This window comes from Erpetoichthys calabaricus, chromosome 5, assembly GCF_900747795.2.
Source record: "Erpetoichthys calabaricus chromosome 5, fErpCal1.3, whole genome shotgun sequence".
Lineage (NCBI taxonomy): Eukaryota > Metazoa > Chordata > Cladistia > Polypteriformes > Polypteridae > Erpetoichthys > Erpetoichthys calabaricus.
Window position 1 is genome coordinate 98,737,982 of NC_041398.2, and position 22,883 is coordinate 98,760,864.

A 22,883-nucleotide genomic window follows, 5' to 3' on the forward strand; every position below is an offset into this window, starting at 1 on the left:
TGCTTTTTCTCTTAGGTTTAGCAGCAATAAAGCCAAAGTTTGTGCATGAATGGCCACAGAGTAAACAAGACTTCCGGGCATTTGGCGCTTGTGATTTTACTGACATACAGAAGCCAAAGAAACCAGGCAAAAAAACTTATGGGGTAAGATATGAGGTGTAGGTGAAACAAAATTAGTTACAATTAGTACATTTGTGTAATATTTGAATGGTGTCATAATAAAAGCAGATATTTATTTTCGTATCAAGGATTGATACTCGATCACCATTTTTATATAGCAAGCAAGTCCTTGTGGGCTCTACAATAAAGCTACCACACTTGTTTCTGTTTTCATGCTGGTGTCAAGCAATGATACATTTACAGACCATGATAACATTTTGTTAAGTCTCCCAATCAATATCTTAACTCAGCAGAATGTCATGTGCTTTGTTATTATTTAAAATTATTTTTTTTATTTTAATCACCACTGCGTCCTGTCAGTGTGTTTAACATGATACATAATATTAACCCACCCCCCTTTACATATGTTCAATCCCTATATTCCATTTAAACTGATAAATTACATTAAAAGGCAGGTAGCAAAGTAACAAATGTTTCAAATCTAAATTGAAAGGCTGTTCTGAGCATTGAAAAACAAACTCTGTATATAAAAACTGATTTCATATATTTTGGATGAGATAGATAGATCTCATTTGTTTCCAATTTCAGGTAATACAGTATATTGTTTCCACACTCTCGCTCTCTCTCTCTCTCTCTTTCTCTCATGTGGTCTTACTGGGCCAGACCCCTACTCTTTGCTACCCTTTACTGCCTGGTATATTTTATTAAAATAAGATGACTATCACGATCCTTATATTTTCCTCTCCAGTATAGCTGTTTCTAGCATTATGCCCAGTAATGCTGGTATAGGCCCACCTTATGTTTGAATCACTATGTTGGATAAAGAAGTTTCAGTAAAAGGATAGGTGGTTGAATGCATAGCCACTCATGTATATTTTTAACTGGGTTAATCCATTACTTGATTACAGTACAGCTCATTTAGCTTAATATATTTTAATTTTAGTCTTTGCAAGGATGCCAAATCAGTCTGCTTCATTTGCAGCAGGGTGTTGGCAAGAACACAATAATGTTTCAGGAAGGCTTTAATTTGGAGAGTTACAGAATTATAAAGACCAGGCACTTATTCTTCATTACCTGTATTCAAATGTTCATGCTGCATTTAAAAATTAAAATTTCAAAACATAAGCTGAGCATCTCACCATTCTTATCCCTTTAGATACTATTAAGATTTGTGTCTCAATTTCAAATATTGTAATACTGCTTATTTTCCTCAGTTTGTAAATACAAGTATACTGTAGATCATAAAAATTCAAATTTGAATACCAAATTTAATTATACTCTATTATAGTATATTACTTTGATGCACAATGCCACCTGCTTGTCTGTAGCACACCTCCTGATCACCTACACACTTGACAGAGTTGCTTCCACTATCAGCAGATTTGATTGGCTCTACCTTTCTTACAATTATATTATAAAAAGGGCCTCATATTTTTGAAAACAAAAAATCATTGAGATACTTTGTGTATATTGTAATGATACTTTTTCCAATAGTTTGCAAACTTTAGTTTAAATATTCTTTGTGAAGCCCATGAGAATGTAAAATTAAATAGTTTGGGATAAAGTCATTCTGAAGTAAAGTGGGTAGGACATACTGTGTGTTACGAGGAGACCCAAAAGAACCCATTAGAAATGATATGCTATATGATGCATCAGAGAAACTCAAAGTGCATAAACAAGGTCATCCAATAGAAATATATTGGCAACACATTCGCCGACACCATTAGGACCACAGTTTGACTATCCCCAAGCAAAATCAAAAAAGATACGCAGGTCCGGGAGAAGTGGTGGAAACTTGTTTTCATCTGCACAAAGTCTATCACTGACGATAAAGTAAAGTCCTTTCTGGGTCTCATTTCATAGAATCACTCTTAGCATATTCCCACAGCATTAAAACCAGTTCTTTGATTTATTATCAATTTCCTCATCTAAACACATCCATTTAAATGACTTTCAGTATTGTGATTTGAAAATGTGCATTTCACTGAAAATAATATTACAAAATTAGATAGATAGATAGATAGATAGATAGATAGATAGATAGATAGATAGATAGATAGATAGATAGATAGATAGATAGATAGATAGATAGATAGATAGATAGATAGATAGATAGATAGATAGATAGATAGATACTTTATTAATCCCAAGGGGAAATTCACATACTCCAGCAGCACCTTACTGATACAAAAAACAATATTAAATTAAAGATTGATAGTAATGCAGGTAAAAACAGACAATAACTTTATATAATGTTAATGTTTACCCCACCCCCAGGTGGAATTGAAGAGTCGCATAATTTGGGGGACTTTATTACCATGAAAAGCATATTAAAAAGTCAGCGACAATAGACACTTTAATGTTAGCTATTATTCCATGTCTACCTCAATATGAGAGGGTGACTGATTTGAAAGTGTAGTTGTCCTCTCTTTTAGGATGAAGTGGAGGTAGCTTACTAAGTACTATGAAATGCTCAAGTATTAGACTTTCAATAATAAGAAAATTAACTTTATATAGAAATAGTTAGATAGAAAAATGAAATTACAATAAAGCATTTGCTCAAGTGATGGGTAGGTTGATATGTCTATGAAAGATAAATTTAAAAGAAACTTTAAATTCATTTTAACAAAAATGTAATCTAATACGACCATTTTTTTATCATCTCACCCACAATATTCTGTATAATTTTTAATGTATTTAGTATAAGTGCTTTGAATTAGTGACTCATTTTCATAGCCTGCAAAAAATATTTATTGATTCAATACAAAAATGTGTTAACATAAACATTTAAAAATGACACATGCCGGTTTCAGCTTCATCATAAGAATTTAACAAGAACGTATGTGTAGATTTTAAATTAGTTTGATAATTCACTCAAAATATTTTGTGCTTGAAGCAAAAATAGGTATATGTCGAGAAAAATTTAAAAAATGTAATAATTTGTATTGAGAAGAAAGTATATTGATAGCTTTCATATCCAAGGACCTCTTGATATACAATATTTTTAGTTTTGCTGTCTGGGGTGAGAATGTAGCTGTGATCTCTTTGCCAAAAATGTAAAAATGGCAAGGTATCTCTGGCCAAGTGGATGGTAGGTACGCTCCAATGTCAAACATTGCCACTGTATCTGATCATGTTCAGGTCTGATGGGAGAGCATCCCCCACATGGGAAGAAAAGCACGGGGCCATGATATCTCTACCAATGAGCAGGTACCCTCTAAAACACACACAGCTGTTGTCTCTCTCTCTCTCTCTCTCAAAAACGTCAAATGTTACTCTTTAACAATCTCCAGATAATAATGTCTGCTGAGCAAACAGGTATCGCTAGCTACGCAGAGGCAAGGTACGCTTCAACACGTGGTGAGAGGTAGAGTGACTCGAACGGAGGCTGTCACGTGAGTGAGGATGGCCCCACCTGTCTCCCTACTGCTGAGGTCCCTCCCTTACTCCCCTCGGCACGCAAGCCTGTCTCTCAGATTCATGCGAATAAATTGGTGCTGCAACCGAACTGTGATACTTAGCATGATGACAGAAGTTGCAAAATCACCTGGAATGTTCAAGCAAATTATAGAAAAAAACCCGGATCTAAATCCTTTAAGTAGTTCCCTCGTGAAAAGCAGACAGACTTACAGACAGACGTTGGATTTTATATAGAGAGAGATTTTAAATATGTTTTGTACATAAAAGATTATTTTACAAAATGATTATCTTCTTTTTACGAATTGTTAATTGTCGGCTAATTAAGGTTTCAGGTGTATAATAACATGTAGACTTTAGTATAAGAAAATATATAGTAACCAAAAATAAAGTGCTACCAAAAATATAATTAATTTTAAGTTTCATTCATTGACAAATTACTTGACATTTCTTTTTATTATTCACATTTACCAATGTGTACAGGGTTTCCTACTGAGTCAGAGTTGGATGTAACATGATACAAATGAACACATTAGTGTAATATAATTATTTTTTCCAATGGCAAAATAGTGTAACACATTACATGTTTACATTCTTGTAATCACATCTCAGTTAGTGATTCAACTATATTTTAGTTTACTTGTGTTACACATGTAAGATGTCAAATTTGTGTGGTGATAGTTATAGGCACAGAAACCAGATACAGGTTAGTATTACTTTCTGTAATTTATTTCTCCTGCTGTCAAAATCCTTCATTTACATAACCACACTCTCCGCTCAGATTCTCCCACGTTCCTCACATAGCCAATCACAATATTGAAAACCTCCCTCATTAAAGCAATTTGAGCTGCGTTCATAAAACACAACTTTCAAAAGACCATTTGAACATTCCACTTATAAATTGTAATAACTATAGAAATTATTTGAATTAACAGTTCACCTTTGAAAAATAGTTTTACATACATACGTATGCTTCTAAGCAAATAATATGTAAATGTCTTTAAAGGTAAGCATTCTTTCTAACGTTAGAAGAGTTGAGACTGGCCCCCTGATCATCATCCCCTGCCTAATCTGCAATGCACTTGTGCACCATTTTGACATAGGCGTAGAGTACATTGAATTCTATATGCTGTTAAATTAGTACTGGACACAATGTTTTATTTCACAACATTACATGATAGAACATTTTACTCTGACATTTTATTGAGGTCACATTTTTCTTTCTTAAGAAATAAAAGTTGTAAGTTATAATTTGAAAGAGAACAACCTTTCAGCTTATGATTACTGGATAGAGTTAACTTCCACATTAAAGGAGACAGATTGAAATATGCTACAATGTGTGTTGGATAACTTTTATAAGTAAACTAGCTGAGCTATCCAACTAAGACAGGTTTGCATTGTAGCATATAATGTACAGTATATTGCTCTCTTAAATTCTGTTTGATATGAGATTCATAAAAGCAGTGTTAATGTTTGTGATATACCATCTATTGGAAGTACAAACGCAATGTATTTTACAACTGCAAATGTTTGTAATTTGCCATCTTTGGAATAGCAGAGACACAGTAATGGACACACAGACAGACACATACTCTAGACACTACGTTTTTATTAAGTTGGACATTAGCTAGGTTAATATTTTTGTTAATTGTTCTCCACAGCTTCTTGATCAAAGAGCTGCTAAGAAATTAGATTTGAAATCACATAAAAAAAATGCTATAAACATTACGTATCTTGACATGCACTTCAGTTTTTTCTATGATATCACCTCATTCCTGTAAAAAAGAAGCAGTCTGTGCAAAGGTAATGCAACTGAATGTTTATCTAAATTATTAGTAAATGTATGATAGTTAATCACAAAATGTCAATTCTTTCTCTTTCGCCATGTGCCTTTATGTTAGCATAAAAAGCACCAAGATGGGAGAGACACAGAGATATGGGTGTATTGATTGTGTAATATAATAAACACTGCCAATAGCTGGCCTCCACGCATGGAAATCTTTTTACTGTTTACCAACTCCATGTTTGCAAATGTTCAATTAGCTAAATCTGTTTTATTTTTAATTATTACAATTACACTGTACAATAAAGTTTTTGCTTCTTGAACACTGTTGGGTGTTTCTTATAGATTTTTGGGTGCTGATCACGAATATCACATCAAAATTTACCCATCACGTACCTTTTCAGAGAAATCTTCAGTTTTGTCATGATTTTTTCTTAAATTTGTATCCAAACATTTTCGCTCCCATAAGTGACTTATCAACAACAGTTTGTGCAGCCTGGGCATGTCCAGGCATGGAATCAGGCCAGGTTGGAAGCTGTTCTGTTGAGGTTGACATCCTGGGCATGCCTTATCAGGTCTGAACGAGCTTGACGCTGTCTCAGCATGCTATAAAGGTGGCTTGCATACACTGATCCTGCTCATTTGGTTAATATAGTCAGTGTGTATGTATAGTATCAGTATAGTAAAGTATAGTATCTGTAGCAATATAACAGTAAGTAAGCTTGATGCTATAGATGTTTTGGTGTTGGGCGATATGTCTCGTCAATGTCGTAACAGCCGCGATACATTCTGCTATATCTGTGGCAAATATACACTTACGCCTCAGAGACGTTGGATGACTGCTCTTGTGAAGAAAAATTATCATCTGTATTTCGGCTGCAAAACTGGTGATCAAGACAAGGAATGGGCGCCTCACATTTGCTCAGAGGCAATCGAAAGACAATGCTGTTTGCTGTTCCAATGATATGGCGAGAACAGAAAGACCATGTGACGGACTGTTACTTCTGTTTGACTAATGTGTCTGGTTTCTCTGCCAAAAACAAGAACTTAATTGAATATCTTAATCTGCCTTCAGCAATGAGACCCGTGCCACGTGACGACAGTCTTCCAATTCCGAAACCACCAGAGGACTGGACCTTAGATGAACCAGATGAAGAAACTGCAATACAGGGTACTGACAGTAACATTGACCCGGATTTTAAACCGTGCTCATCGGGCGATCCACATCTGATAACACAGTCCAAATTGAATGATTTGGTCAGAGATTTGCGTCTATCAAAAGCAAAATCTGAGCTGCTGGGTTTGAGACTGCAGGAATGGTGTTTGCTGTCACCTGGTATGAAAATGTCTGTGTTTCGAGGCCGACATCATGATATAACCAAATTTTTTGCACAAGTCAACAGTCTCTGTTTCTGTTGTGACATTGAAGGATTGTTCTCGGCCTTGGGTTGTGATCACAACCCGGAAGAGTGGCGTCTCTTCATTGATTCGTCAATGTTAAGCCTGAAAGCTGTTCTGCTACACAATGGCAACATTTATCCTTCAGTACATGTAGGCTATGCAGCACACATGAAAGAAATGTATGAGAATATGGAACTGTTGCTGAAGCATGTCCAGTATACCAGGTACAACAGGAATATCTGTGGAGATTTTAAAGTCGTTAGTCTGTTACTAGGACTGCAGCTCGTCTATACAAAGTACTGTTGTTTCATCTGTGAATGGGACAGCCGTGCCAAAGAGTTGCACTATTCTCGACAGAACTGACCACTCCGTAATAAGTTGGTTCCAGGACAGAAAAATGTGGCACATGAATCACTTGTTGACTTGGCAAAGCTATTTTAGCCTCCTCTTCACATAAAACTGGGACTCATGAAGAATTTCATGAAAGCACTGAACAAAGAAGGCAAAGGTTTTCGTTATTTACGACAGATGTTCCCAAGAATAACTAACACCAAGATCAAAGAGGGCATTTTTGTTGGCCCCCAGATCAGACATGTTATGAGTGACAAGTGGTTTGATGATCTGTTAGTTGGGCTGGAAAACATTGCCTGGAAAGCCTTCAAAGATGTTGTTGATAATTTTCTAGGCAATTACAGAGCCCCAAACTACATTCATGTGGTAGACAAACTTCTCAAAGCATACAAGACAATGAAGTGCAACATGTCACTCAAGATTCATTTCCTCCACTCACATTTGGACTTCTTCCCCGCAAATCTTGGTGCTGTCAGTGACAAACACGGTGAAAGGTTTCACCAGGACATTGCTACGATGGAGAAACGATACCAGGGCAACTGGAATCCATCAATGCTTGCTGACAACTGTTGGACACTGCAACGTGATGCACCAGACATTGAATACAAAAGAAAATCAGGAGCAAAACACTTTTAATTCTGTTAATTTTAATAGCTTATGTGAAACATAAACATGACTAAATACGTTATTGTCATAAATATCTATTTCTCAGAGATCCTACGTGATGCAGTAAAACCAAAACTATATTTATGCATACCCAGTAGGTACCTGTCACAATCAGCAAAAACTTTTCAGGAAGAAAGACTTTTAAAAAAAATTGTTGTGCAGTGTATTATTTTATTAAGAATTCTTTTTGTCAACTAAAGACCAGTACTTACTGATTCATATGTTTTTAACTGCATACTGATATTGTATTCTATTGTGGTCTACTTGTTTAATTGATGAATTCACATTCACGGTTACTGACAAATTCTTCCTTATTAAGATAATGAAAGAACACAGAGTTGTGATCCTTGTACTTACCAATTGCTACAAATTTGCATTGGGTTTAAATAAATAATTTAAAATAAAAGTAATAATTTCCAGGAAGTAATGAGTAAACAAATCCCTTTACAATCTGAGAGAATAAAATTAATAATTTGTAACAGATAACTTTCTTTGAGTAACTACCCCAAATCTTATGATAGTATACATTTAACAACAGCCATTTTTCGTTTCAGACCTTGAAAGGACATAGTTGGTACATTGGAGCATATGACCGATATAAAGCAGAAGCTGCTTTATACAAATTGAACAAGGTAATGGTTTTACTTTTCTCAAGCTTGTTATGAAGCTATGGTGAATTTAACATGTCTTTCTTAACACATGCTCTTTCTGTAATTCATTATTAAATACCATAAATCAGATGTGCTGACCCCTGTCACTTCATATTAAGTTTCACATTTTTAATTCCTTTTAAAAATCTTCTCTCTCACCTCAGCACACCACTCCCATTTCTGAGTGATGGAGTGCTACCATACTCTACTTAGTATTCTCTTTATTTTAGAGTGGTGCAGTGTGTAGCACTGCTACCTCACAGCATTACTTGAGTTCAATTATCTCTGTCCATTTAAAGTTTTCATGTCAGTGTTGGTTTCATCTGTATCAACCAGTGTCCTCCATACATGTTTGGTTCATAGGATCCTATAAACGATCTGGATTTGTGAATTGATTTAATGCCATTCAAGGACCACCAAATGTTCTTTGTTTCTGCTGGTAAACACATAGAATGGATTCATTCTAAATAGATTTAATTAGCATTACAGGTCCAATAAAGAAATTAGTTTTATTTTGTGTGATGGTGCTTTAAAATCTGTTAAAAGGAGGGGAATGTTTTTATATGCTGTTGCACTTACTGAGACGCTGTCTCTCACAAACATTGTTGAATACTTCAGAGACTCTTTCTTAGAGAACATCAAAGGCTCTGTGCTGACTGTGTTATAGCTCTGCAGTTTGGAAATCAGAGGTTTGTTTTTAAATAAATGATTGCGTCCCAGGAAGGTTCAGGTGCCAGTTGGGCACAGGTATGTGTGAGTGTGTTTCGTTCCGCAGTTAACTGGAACACCTGGCCGACCCTGTGTCATACATGTGCAGAGGCAGGCAGATTGGTCAGGCCCCTCAATGATGTCCAGTTAGGCAGCAGATTATAAAGAGTCTGCACAAGGCTGAAGGGGAAAAAATGGTTGGAAACAGAAGGAGATGTAGGTTAATAGATGGGAGAGAAGGCAGGAATGTGGGAGATCCAGAGAGAGAGAAGGCAGGCATCTGGGAGGAGAGCCTCTTGAATGGAGCACGCGGCCAACACTCAGGGGCTGGAGAAGGGTACTCTAGCTGAGCAGTCTTGGACCTGGAGTAACCCACTGATGGGTATCAACACATAAGTGCAGGAAGGCAGCGGGAGTTGGGGAGGCTTGGATGGGGAGACCTGTCAGGGCCACAGATGGCTGCAAGGACCCAAGCCTTCACAAGTTGAGGTCCAGATATGGCACACTGCTGGGAGCCATAGGACAGCAGGGATTCAGACCTATAGTAGGAGTTGAATGCCTGTGTCTGTTGTTTACAAAGAAAAATTGGGTGAGTGGAGCCAACCCACACCATCACACCCACTGTCTGCTAGGCAGTTAACATCAGAGAGCTGTGAAGATATTTATGGACATGCAGACATGCAGATTAGCTTCATTTTATGTGAAGTACAATATGGTAGGAATTGGTGAAAGGAGCATGCGTTCTTATATTGCATTTGCTTCTCAGAATTGTAGTAACATTAGTAATGTTTACAATTTCTGAGGTGCTGTCTTCTAGGCCAGTTATACGGGGTATTTGTGAGTCTTCAGTGTTTTGTTTTGTTTTTTTACTTCAGCTCTGCTGGCAGCAGTGTTGATTTACTGATAATTAGGAAAATATTTAAGGAGCTGTTTCTCCTTAAAAATAAAAACAATAAAACCGCTAAAACTGTTTTTTTTATTTTTATTTAGTAACGGTGTCTATATAAGTCATTTCAGCAATATGTGCAATAAACTCAAGAGCAAAATCAGTTCTTAAGTGCATTCTTTTGTTGTGATTGATTTTTTAATTTAAATTCAGAAAAATAAGAGGACAATAACAAATTCTTGAAAGGGCATTTTCATAGAGAAATTTGAAAAGTACAAAAGTATGTAATACATAAAAATGCCATATATCGGTCTTTGAATTAAATTAACAACAATTAAAGATGCTTCAGCTTTTCAAACAGTTAATTAACTCTCCAATAACATCTGAATGTTACAGCTTCTGTATATTTTAAGACTTTTTTTCTAAGATTGTTTCATCACTTTCAGAATGTAATCTTGAATCACAACACAGGTCTGCAAACTCATAAAAATTATTTTATTTGTGAATAGCCATTTTTAATTTGCATTCGTGAACACAAAAAATATATTAAAAATGTTTCTGTCACATTTAAATACAAAATTGAAAAGTAGTCTAATTAAAATTTCCCAAATTATGCAATTTATTCTTGTATACAATATTGTTCTAAATCAATTTAACATGGACATATTTACTCAGTCTAATTTTTTAAACATATACATATATATGAACGAAGAAAGATAAGGTGAAACTCAAAGAAGATGTGCTTAGCAAGTGGCCTCCCTCAATACACACAATACTCCCTAATCTGTTGGCTTTTTCTTACTCCTCGGGATGTGGTAAAATACATACAAATTCAAGCCAGACTGGATTGTTGAGCACTCTTACATATATAAACTTCAAAGATCAAGGGCCGAGGGTGGCTTGGTGGTACAATATATGCAGTATTGTGGAGGACTAAAGTGTTCCCCTAGGTGGTCAGACCACGATGTGCTGCTGTGCTTTGGTTTGCAAAACAAAAACAAGAAACTGCTCATACAGCGCATTCATTCACTTCAATGAACTAATAATATTAGTCCCAGGGAAAAAACAAACAAATATTGTATACAGGAAAGATCTCAGTTACTTACATAGTACTTCTGATACATTCAATCAAGCCTCAACATTATAACCAAGGCCCATTGCCTCAGAACATTTCCCAGATGAAACCAGGTAACAAAGCTAATGTACTGATAAAGAAACAGTGTAAATAAGAAGGTTTTTGGTATAGTGATTTCTTCTTTAAAAATTGGATGCAGACATACCCTAGTTTAGACTCGCATACAAAAAGGCTAGTGTAGAAATTTTTTTTTTCAGAAAACAAAATCAAAATGAGGTATATCAATATTTAATTTTAGATTTTATTACTGTTTCAGCAAACAGTCATGTTACATTTTGGTTGAAATCATATAACACTGGTTATTTCCAGAACAACACTCTATACTATTTCTCACATATATACTCCACTACACATGCCACATCTACAAATTTCTGCAAATATCCTGTGTTCATATTTACACTACTGGTCAAAAGTTTTAGAACACCTCAGTTTTTCCTTCAAATTTAATCATTTGAAATACAATGAATGACCTGAAATGATAAAAAGGTAAGCAGTAAACTTCCAGGGTTTTAAATTTAAAGTTTAGGTTAGAAAAAACTGAAAAAAGGAAACATCAGAATATTACAAATGGGCCGTTTCAGGGAACAACTAATAGGTTAAAACTTACAGATGTTCTGCAGCAATTAAAGTACATTAAGCCTTGCAAGTTGAAGCAAACAATTTGCACAGGTGTCCCCACTTCTGTTGATTACTTAAAAACCCTCTGTCTGTTTTAAAGCAGAGTTGGAACAGACTGTGTTATTACACCCTCTGAAGTACTACTTGGACACAATTACACTGTAGAAACATGTAAATTCCAGCGATCATGGCAGGAAAAGAGCAATTAACAAATGAAATGAGGCAGAGTATTATTACTTGTACCCTTAGTAGTGTAGGGCTTTCTTTTAGAGAAATTGCAAAAAAAATCAATATGTCAGTGAGTATGGTGTCCTACACAATCTAAAGGCAATTGGAAACTGGAAGAAATTCTGATAGGAAGACATCTGGCCGACCCAAAATCACAACACATTCAGAAGTCAAGTTTCTGAGGGTCACCAGCTTGCGTGATAGGCATCTCATAGCACAACAGTTTCAAGATTAGCTTAACAGTGGCTGAAAAAAGCAAGTCTCCGTTTCTACTATGAAGAGGAGACTTTGTGCAGCAGGTTTGACAGGGTGAGTAGCAGTAAGAAAGCCATACCTTAAAGGACAAAATAAGGCCTTGAAATACTGGCTGTGGACTACAGCAGACTGGAAGAAAGTCTTACAGTATAGATCGATGAATCAAAATTTGAAATCTTCGTTTCATCACACAGGATTTTTGTACGCCGTTCAGTTGGTGAAAGAATGGTTCATCAGTGTGTGACACCAACTGTCAAACATGGAGGAGGATTTGTTATCTTGTGAATTAATGCATAGTTTTGATGACCTTTTACTGTTCATGAAATAACATACTTTGGTAATTCCCTACTAAGCATACTGGATATCTTGCTTTAGCGGCTATCTTGAACATTTATTAATTATCAAGGGCTTTGGATTAACATGCAGCCACAATACCTTCTTCCTCTACTTGTTCTTATTTACATGATATAAGAAAAAACTTTTTTAACACTTATTGGCTCATTGCTGTTATATGTCTTCATCTGGGCCACAAATCTGAATTTGATGACAGTAAACCTTTTCCTAAATCTTTTTGATTAGATTTGTACTTTAGAGCTTACTTTTGTACTTAATTAACAGGAATCAACATTTATAATGTTACATCTATATTATAATTAATTAAATATTTAGTCTCATTTTAACAACTGGACAGCGAATGATTATCACCAAAGATAGTCTATTTTGGACAAAATGATAGCTGAATATTTAATAAAATGATTTCTGAATTTCAGTTTATGTTCTTATTTTCTTTGCTGTTTTTTGTAAGGAGATTATGGAAATATTTCTTTCTAATCACTCACGGAATTCTTCAAAGCAGATGTAGGAATATTCAAATAATCATTTCTTTCCTTATTACAGGAAATGTCTTGCACAGTTTTGTTCCATTGTAGTAGTACAAACATTAATTTGTAGTAATTGGATGTGAAATACTGCAACTTAATCTCTGTGTTCTCCTGTGATATGATTACGCATTAAGACTAAAATTAGTTTCAAATACATGTTACAACTAAAGGAATTAATTATTTGCATATGGTATCAACATATTTTTTCTTATTCCTGCTATAACTGGTTTAAATCTTCTTATGGGTAATTGCTTCTTTTTCACTCTACAGGATGGAACATTTTTAGTAAGAGACTGCTCCAAAAAAATTATTGATGAACCATATGTTCTTGTGGTATTCTATGCAAACAAAGTGTATAATGTCAAAATTCGACATATTGAGAAAGATCAGAAGTATGCACTGGGAACTGGGCTATGGGGAAATGATGTGAGTACGCATTGATTGCCTTTTTATCAATTCCTATACATGACAGTAGGTAAAATAATATAATGTGACTAAAACATACTTTGCTACATAAAATGAGGGAGTGGTTAGACATTTGCCATAAGAAGAAGGAATGCACTTTTTCATTTTCAGATTTTTCAGATGTCCCTAGGTGCCATAAAGTACAGTACATTCACTGGCACTAAACATTTTTCGTGCAGATAACTTCAGATTTCTCAAAACCATGTTATCTCACAGAGACACTGTACATACAGATGTAGGCAAAGACATGTTGTCCTTGCTAAATACTATCGTTTTTAATTGAAACACATTGCCCCAAAAATGGATATTTCTCTAATATTATCGGTAAATAAATGCTGGGATTTTTTAGTATTTAGTATTCAAGAATTGCCAACTTCCATTTTTAACGAGGTTGATTTGTTGAAAGGCCCTTCCTCAAAGTAACTTGAGTGTTTGCTTCCTACATTGTACCCGACCTCACTTTGATCCTCACCAGTTGTCCCACCTCTCATTTTTCATTGCCAGGCAACAATAGTTACAGCTGGATTTACTGAAATTGATTGAATTTATCTAACAAGCAGTTGGCATTTAGTTTTTGCTCGTCACTGAGCCAGTACTGTATCTCTAGTTTTCTAAGTGTTTTTGTCTTTTTGTAATATGCTTTTGGATTCTTTATCTGTATTTTGTCTTTGTCTTTCATGAAGCTCCTCTTCTAGGACTATGTCTTTGCTATGTCCTAAATCCTGTTTTTGACACCTCGGAATACTGACCTTGGGATGTCTAACCTTCTCTGTGTATTTTTTGTCTGTTTGTCTCTTATATTCAGACCTGTATGAAAGTGAGTGTTGCTGTAATCCAGTAATAGACCTCTAATTTCATATATGTCTCCAGGTAAGCTGGTAGTCCAGACTATCTTTGGTTATAGTCAGCACGTTGCTTCACCTTTAGTGATATCATAGTGGCCCTTATTTGAATAATTGGGCATATTCATTTTACCCATAAACATTCTTACATGCAATAATGTGATCAAGCAGCTGTTGCATTCATTCAGATATTTGACTAATATTCTAAAAATGCTGTGTTCCAACTGCAAGTTATTAAAGTGTAATACTGCAGCTTTCGGAAAAACACTTATGGTGTGCTGGGCTGGTAACATCACTTCAAGAGAGGCTTTCAACATTAACAGGTGTGACTGTTTAAGGTCTCCGTGACCCCTTGAACCCTCAGACTAGACGTCAGACACCAGATAAAAGTCCAAATAATGTTTTATTGTTAATAATAATAATAATAATAAATGTGCACAAAGCACCCTCCACTCCACAATACTCAAATAATAATAATTCCAATAACCAATACACAATCCTCCAATCCCAGACGCGTTACCACCCTTCCACCCAGCTCAGCTCAACGTCTGGGATTTCCCATCGTCCTTTTATATTCCCTGACCCGGAAGTGTTTCCCATCTTACAGTCCATGTGATTTCTTATCACTTCCGGGTCAGATAAAAAGTCCTTCTTTTCAACCCGGAAACACGTCGTTCCCTCTGGTCATATGATTATGACGTGCTTCCAGGTTATAGGGCACGTATAAGTCCTTGAGCCTCCCTGCAGCGTCCTCTGGTGGGCCCCACGGTGTCTAGCAGGGTTGGGAATAAAAACTCCATTGTCCATAATTCCCTGCTGGTCTTCGGGGCACTTCCATGCTACAGGGAGGGCTCCATCTAGCGGCCTGGGGGTATTGGCCGGGGTAAATGGCCGGCCATCCCTCACACAGGTTATTTAAAAGGGCAAGCTCAGTTATGGAACACACTCTGGACCCCCTGGAGGTAGAAGCAAAGGAGAGAATTAAAACACAACTGAGTGCCATGTTGAACAATACTGCACATCCTCTCTCTGACAGACTAAAAGTGAGGACTTTTAGCCAATGAATTACTCAGTAGAGAAGTGTTAAGAAACGCTACTGGGGCTCCTTTATAACAACAGCAATATATCTGCATAATGCCTCACTCTGACTGTGACAGCCAAGGCAGAAGTTTTGTTTCTTTTTATTTTACTTGCTTTATAGTCATTCTGACCAAAGTGTGTGTCTACATATTTACTTATGTATCTACCTATTTATTTAAAGTGTTTCTCTAAAAAGCCAAATTTACCCCTTGGGACAAATAAACTATCTATCTATCTATCTATCTATCTATCTATCTATCTATCTATCTATCTATCTATCTATCTATCTATCTATCTATCTATCTATCTATCTATCTATCTATCTATCTATCTATCTATCTATCTATCTATCTATCTATCTATCTATCTATCTAAGCATTAATACATTTTTTCACAGAAAAAGCATCACACATTTTGTAATTTTTCTTGATGTGCACATCTATTTTTGTATTATGCTAGCTTTCAAGTAACAGTTGTTTTGTGAATCCATGTCTTCAGACATTTACACAATATGAGCTAGTATCCTTTGTTTGAAGAATAAAACACAAAAATTCCTCTGTAGGTTAGCAGTGTGTTTGGCTGAGCCATATAAGCACAGTATTCTAAAATATGCCATTTTACAAAGAGCTTTATGATATATACCATTATACATTTACTGACTAGTACAACCTGCGGTGGGCTGGTACCCTGCCTGGGGTTTGTTTCCTGCCTTGCGCCCTGTGTTGGCTGGAATTGGCTCCAGCAGACCCCCGTGACCCTGTAGTTAGGATATAGCAGGTTGGATAATGGATGGATGGACTAGTACAACACTAACTTTAACCACATGAAAAATGAATTACTATTGAAAGCACTGCATTTTTTGAAAATCAGCTCTTGTAATGAGTTTGAGAATCTGAAGGCGTGGGCTTTTCCTTCTCTGATTAAGACTGAAGAAGTTGTGTTTACTTAGTCTGTCAGAGCATGACATTCTTTTTAGTCCCAGGATGCACTCAGCTGCTCTTCTCTCCAGAAGTTCTAGTTCTGGTAATTCCTTTTTGTAATATGGTCACCAGAACTATACACAGTACTCAATACTCAAATGCAGCCACTTCAGTGCATTATTCATTCTAAGCAACACATTCCTTTATTTTTATTCAACAATTTATGTTTAAAAATATAACATTATATATTTTTTGCCTTTTTTTACTTGTTGCTTTCAAGATGTGAATGGGGTATCAACTTAATCATCTAAATATTTTTCATTTTATATTTTGAATTTATAAGTAATTTTTCTTTTGCTCAATTTGTCAAATTGCACTTGTGAAAATGAAACTGTTTTTTGAAGTATACAGTATGTTCATATCTTAAGAATTTCTTTTACTTACTTCTCAGTTCTTGCTATCCCATTATGTTTAGTGTGCTTTGAGAATTTCACAAGTTCAATTTCTTTTTCTAGAATCAATCCGCCTTAAAAGGATAAGTGTCGGTGTGTATGACTGTGTGTCTGTCCAGTTGCTGAGCCTCTGTCATTCCAAGAATGTATTTTATAAAATGCATTGCATTTGTCATTCCAATCGATGATGCCTCACAAATATTAATACCACTTTTATGAATCCCATAACAAATGCCATCTAACAGAGACATATGCATTGCATAATGCACTGCAAATGTTAATCAGAGACCTACATTGATTATTTAGATTTTGGCCCTTCTTAGATGGGTAGCAAAGCTACTGTTATTAATAAAATTATGACAAGTAATGTTCTGAGTACAGACCTCTAAGTGACTTGACAGATGTCCTCATCCCCAAGTAAAACATTCTCCTCTTATTTGTATTCTTAGCCTCCTGGCTTTTAAACAGCCTCAGATTATCAGGTGTTATAAGTTTTGCTAGTTATTACTGGTGCCAATAACTTCAGATTCAGAATTCACCTTCAGTGCAGAACCACATTAAAGGCTCTTTGAATGTTGAACTAACTTATGTTGCATACTTTGTTGTTAGGCAACTTACCTGTTTAAAAGTCTAACCAGTTGATTTAGCAGGATCATCCTCTCATGGTCACATGCGTTCTGTTATTTATTTCATTATTTTAATTTTTATATGAAATATTTAGATTAAATGCCAGCATTTTGACAGAGTCATTCTTCACATGCCTCTTTCCTTCCTATTAGTTGGTGTCTTTTAATCATTATTCATTATTCAGCAAAGATATTAAAATCAAAAATAACTAAAAAATATCAGAAATAAATTTACTACTTTCATAAGTTTTCATACAACACAATAAATAAGTGTTTTGCCAACCTTTCCTGCATTAAGAACAATATGTCTTTTGAAGCTTCCCATGGGCTCACCACCTATGGGAGGGGCCAAGGAGGTCGGGTGCAGTGTGAGTTGGGTGGTGGCCGAAGGCGGGGACCTTGGCGGTCCAATCCTCGGCTACAGAAACTGGCTCTTGGGACGTGGAATGTCACCTCTCTGAAGGGGAAGGAGCCTGAGCTAGTGCGCGAAGTTGAGAGGTTCCGGCTAGATATAGTCGGACTCACCTCGACGCACAGCTTGGACTCTGGAACCAATCTCCTTGAGAGGGGCTGGACTCTCTACCACTCTGGAGTTGCCCCCGGTGAGAGGCGCCGAGCAGGTGTGGGTATACTTATTGCCCCCCAACTTGGAGCCTGTACATTGGGGTTTACCCCGGTGGACGAGAGGGTAGCCTCCCTTCGCCTTCGGGTGGGGGGACGGGTCCTAACTGTTGTTTGTGCGTATGCACCGAACAGCAGTTCGGAGTACCCACCCTTTTTGGAGTCCCTGGAGGGGGTGCTAGAGGGCATACCTTCTGGGGACTCCCTCGTTCTGCTGGGAGACTTCAATGCTCACGTGGGCAATGACAGTGAGACCTGGAAGGGCGTGATTGGGAGGAATGGCCCCCCTGATCTGAACCCGAGCGGTGTTTTGTTATTGGACTTCTATGCTCGTCACGGATTGTCCATAACGAACACCATGTTCAAGCATAGGGGTGTTCATATGTGCACTTGGCACCAGGACACCCTAGGCCTCAGTTCGATGATCGACTTTGTGGTCATGTCGTCGGACTTGCGGCCACATGTCTTGGACACTCGGGTGAAGAGAGGGGCGGAGCTGTCAACTGATCACCACCTGGTGGTGAGTTGGCTTCGATGGTGGGGGAGGATGCCGGTCAGGCGTGGTAGGCCCAAACGTGTTGTGAGGGTCTGCTGGGAACGTCTGGCAGAGCCCCCTGTCAGAAGTAGCTTCAACTCCCACCTCCGGCAGAACTTCGACCACATCCCGAGGGAGGTGGGGGACATTGAGTCCGAATGGGCCATGTTCCGTGCCTCTATTGTTGAGGCAGCTGACCGGAGCTGTGGCCGTAAGGTGGTCGGTGCCTGTCGTGGCGGCAATCCCCGAACCCGCTGGTGGACACCGGCGGTGAAGGATGCCGTCAAGCTGAAGAAGGAGTCCTACAGGACCCTTTTGTCCTGTGGGACCCCGGAGGCAGCTGATAGGTACCGGCAGGCCAAGCGGAATGCGGCTTTGGTGGTTGCTGAGGCAAAAACTCAGGCGTGGGAGGAGTTTGGGGAGGCCATGGAGAATGACTTTCGGACGGCTTCGAGGAGATTCTGGTCCACCATCCGGCGTCTCAGGAAGGGGAAGCAGTGCAGTGTCAACACTGTATATGGTGGGGATGGTGCGCTGCTGACCTCGACTCGAGATGTTGTGGGTCGGTGGGGGGAATACTTCGAAGACCTCCTCAATCCCATTAACATGCCTTCCAATGAGGAAGCAGAGCCTGGGGACTCAGAGGTGGGCTCCCCCATCTCTGGGACTGAGGTCACCGAGGTGGTCAAAAAACTCCTTGGTGGTAGGGCCCCGGGGGTGGATGAGATACGCCCGGAGTTCCTCAAGGCTCTGGATGTTGTAGGACTGTCTTGGCTGACACGCCTCTGCAACATCGCATGGACATCAGGGACAGTGCCTCTGGATTGGCAGACCGGGGTGGTGGTCCCCCTCTTTAAGAAGGGGGATCGGAGGGTGTGTTCCAACTACAGAGGGATCACACTCCTCAGCCTCCCTGGAAAAGTCTATTCAGGGGTCCTGGAGAGGAGGGTCCGTCGGATAGTCGAGCCTCGGATTCAGGAGGAACAGTGTGGTTTTCGTCCTGGTCGCGGAACAGTGGACCAGCTCTATACCCTTAGCAGGGTCCTGGAGGGTGCATGGGAGTTTGCCCAACCAGTCTACATGTGTTTTGTGGACTTAGAAAAGGCATTCGACCGTGTCCCTCGGGGAATCCTGTGGGGGGTACTCCGAGAGTATGGGGTACCGGCCCCCCTGATAAGGGCTGTTCAGTCCCTGTACGATCGGTGCCAGAGCTTGGTCCGCATTGCCGGCAGTAAGTCGAACCCGTTTCCAGTGAGAGTTGGACTCCGCCAGGGCTGCCCTTTGTCACCGATTCTGTTCATATCTTTTATGGACAGAATTTCTAGGCGCAGCCAGGGTGTTGAGGGGGTCCAGTTTGGTGGGCTCAGGATTGGGTAACTGCTTTTTGCAGATGATGTTGTCCTGTTTGCTTCATCAGGCCGTGATCTTCAGCTCTCTCTGGATCGGTTCGCAGCCGAGTGTGAAGCGGCTGGGATGAGAATCAGCACCTCCAAATCCGAGACCATGGTCCTCAGCCGGAAAAGGGTGGAGTGCCCTCTCAGGGTTGGTAGCGAGATCCTGCCCCAAGTGGAGGAGTTCAAGTATCTCGGGGTCTTGTTCACGAGTGAGGGAAGAATGGAGCGTGAGATCGACAGGCGGATCGGTGCGGCATCCGCAGTAATGCGGGCATTGCATCGGTCTGTCGTGGTGAAAAAGGAGCTGAGCCGCAAGGCGAAGCTCTCAATTTATCAGTCGATCTATGTTCCTACCCTCACCTATGGTCATGAGCTATGGGTAGTGACCGAAAGAACGAGATCGCGAATACAAGCGGCTGAAATGAGTTTCCTCCGCAGGGTGTCTGGGCTTTCCCTTAAAGATAGGGTGAGAAGCTCAGTCATCCGGGAGGGGCTCAGAGTAGAGCCGCTGTTCCTCCGCATCGAGAGGAGTCAGATGAGGTGGCTCGGGCATCTGATCAGGATGCCTCCTGGACGCCTCCCTGGTGAGGTGTTCCGGGCACGTCCAACCGGGAGGAGGCCCCGGGGAAGACCCAGGACACGCTGGAGGGACTATGTCTCTCGACTGGCCTGGGAACGCCTTGGGATTCTCCCGGAAGAGCTAGAAGAAGTGGCCGGGGAGAGGGAAGTCTGGGCATCTCTGCTCAAGCTGCTGCCCCCGCGACCCGACCTCGGATAAGCGGGAGACAATGGATGGATGGATGGATGTCTTTTGAAGTAGATGTCTATCACTTAGTTATGTTTTTCACCCATTACTCAATGAATTTTTGATTTAGATTATTCAAGTTTCCGGTATGGCTCACGTAGTCCCCCAATTTTAAATTGTTAATGAACACACCATCAAGAACATTCCAATTTTTCCTCATTCCAGTTTCACTTTGGCCATGTTGTTGGGATAAAGTCCTGCTGTTGGATGAATCTTCTTCCAAGTGTTAGGCTTTTAGCAGACTAAAAACAGTTTCCTTCCAATATTTGCAGTATTTCCTGGTATAGTCTTCCATCCAGTTTTCCTTCAGCTCTTATAAGTTGCCCAGATCTTGGTACTGCTGTCACCATACCTCCTAATAGGAATAGTAAATCATCAGGCATAGGAGCAGAAGATTTGTACCACTCATAGCATTTTAAATTTTGGCAATATGTCTCAGACTTGGTCTAATCTGACCACGCAAACTTTTCCCACAAATTTCCTGGCTCAGTCTTGGACTATGTGGTAAAGTCTATATGGATAATAAAATGATGATTTTTGTGTAATGGTTTCTATCTTGTCTGGAATGGTGGCACAGTAGTTAAGACTGCTGTCTTATAAATTCAGCTTCTCGTCCTGTGTCCAGTCTTTCTCCATGTGGAATCAGTGAATGACATTTCTGATTCTTTCGATGTTTTCATGCTTGTTTTGATAACATACCTACAGAGAACAGTGTTCTATCACAGAGTTGTCATTCACCTTGAACTTGGCCTCTGACATCATAAACAGGATTTTTTTTTTGTTTGAAGACACACATTTTAGTAACATTATGAAAAAGCCTAGTTACCTTAGAAATTTAAATGATGACAGACTTTTTACATGCAAAGTTTGAGGATTTGGTCTTTGTGAATGAGAATGGAAAGGTCTTTTTATGAATTCCAGTGGGGGATTTTGGATGCATTTTTGTGCACTTTCTGGTTTGTGACATCAACAGATAAGTTTAAAGTTGAGTTTTTGTTCCAGTTACCAAAGATTCTCACTCCTTTGGTTCTCTAGGGAAAATTATATAGTGGATAAGAGTGGTAGGGGTTGGCCAAACCTGTAAAAGATTGTGACCTCATTCTCTGAAAAATATAATGGGAGTTGCTTTATGTAGATTCAAAATTCTGTATTCAAGGAGCTGACTAACTACAGCATAGCTGTTTACATCAAAATGTTTCCTTACTATAAGTTTCATCGTTCATGTCTGCATTGATAAGTGTCTGACACAAACAAATTTTCATATTATAAAATTTTGATCTGACTTACATTGATTTATGAAAGTAATATTTGACCTAAACTAAATAATTTTTTGCTTTTACAGATGTTTGATTCCATCAGTGACATCATTGAATACTATAAAACATTTCCAATAATACTTATTGATGGAAAGGATAAAACAGGCACACAAAAAGAACAATGTACATTGACTTATGGTCTTACTGAAGATGAAATCATAAAAATATTATAAAAAAACTGCTTTCTTTATATTATTTGGACATATTATCAAGGTGTACAAAAGAAATCTGCATACACTTTTCCTCTTCAATTCAAGACATTTAAAAAAGTGAACTTTGGAACACTGTCACTGTGATGGAAAAGCTGTTATGGAAAATTAATTGTATGCAAGAATGCTCAGAATCATAAAAATATAAAAAAGTATATGGAATGTATAAAATGCATAATTAAAATTGTTGTATACTTATTATGAATGTAAATAAACCTAAAATAAAATGTTTTCACACTGTGTATTGTGTATGGTATAATGTAGTTATAGAATATTAAAAAGTACAGAAATATTCACTATAAAAAATACATTTCGCACAGAAAACAAAAGAAAATGATTGAAATATTGCTTTGTAAATAGGATTTTTGGAGATTCATTCATTCATAATTAAATTAAAATATTCCAATATGAAAGTTAATAACATAATTTATAATAATTAAACAAATTACCGAACATTTTGGACAATGTTAAGCTGAAGAGAGTTTGCAACATATTTCACTTGTGGAACCAGTAGCTGTAG

General features: G+C 38.2%; 1 protein-coding gene across 2 annotated transcripts in view; it reads left to right on the forward strand.

Moving 5' to 3' along the window:
- The window catches only part of LOC114651824 (cytokine-dependent hematopoietic cell linker), a 139,021-nt gene extending 116,416 nt beyond the window's left edge, over positions 1-22,605 (forward strand). For both annotated transcript variants that reach the window (XM_028801816.2, XM_028801815.2), the window contains exons 16-19: positions 16-143; positions 8,292-8,369; positions 13,369-13,524; positions 22,181-22,605. In XM_028801816.2, coding sequence (XP_028657649.1) covers positions 16-143; positions 8,292-8,369; positions 13,369-13,524; positions 22,181-22,327 — 509 coding nt within the window. In that variant the 3' untranslated portion in view covers positions 22,328-22,605. The remainder of the gene's footprint in view (positions 1-15; positions 144-8,291; positions 8,370-13,368; positions 13,525-22,180) is intronic.
- The last annotated feature ends 278 nt before the right edge of the window (positions 22,606-22,883 follow it).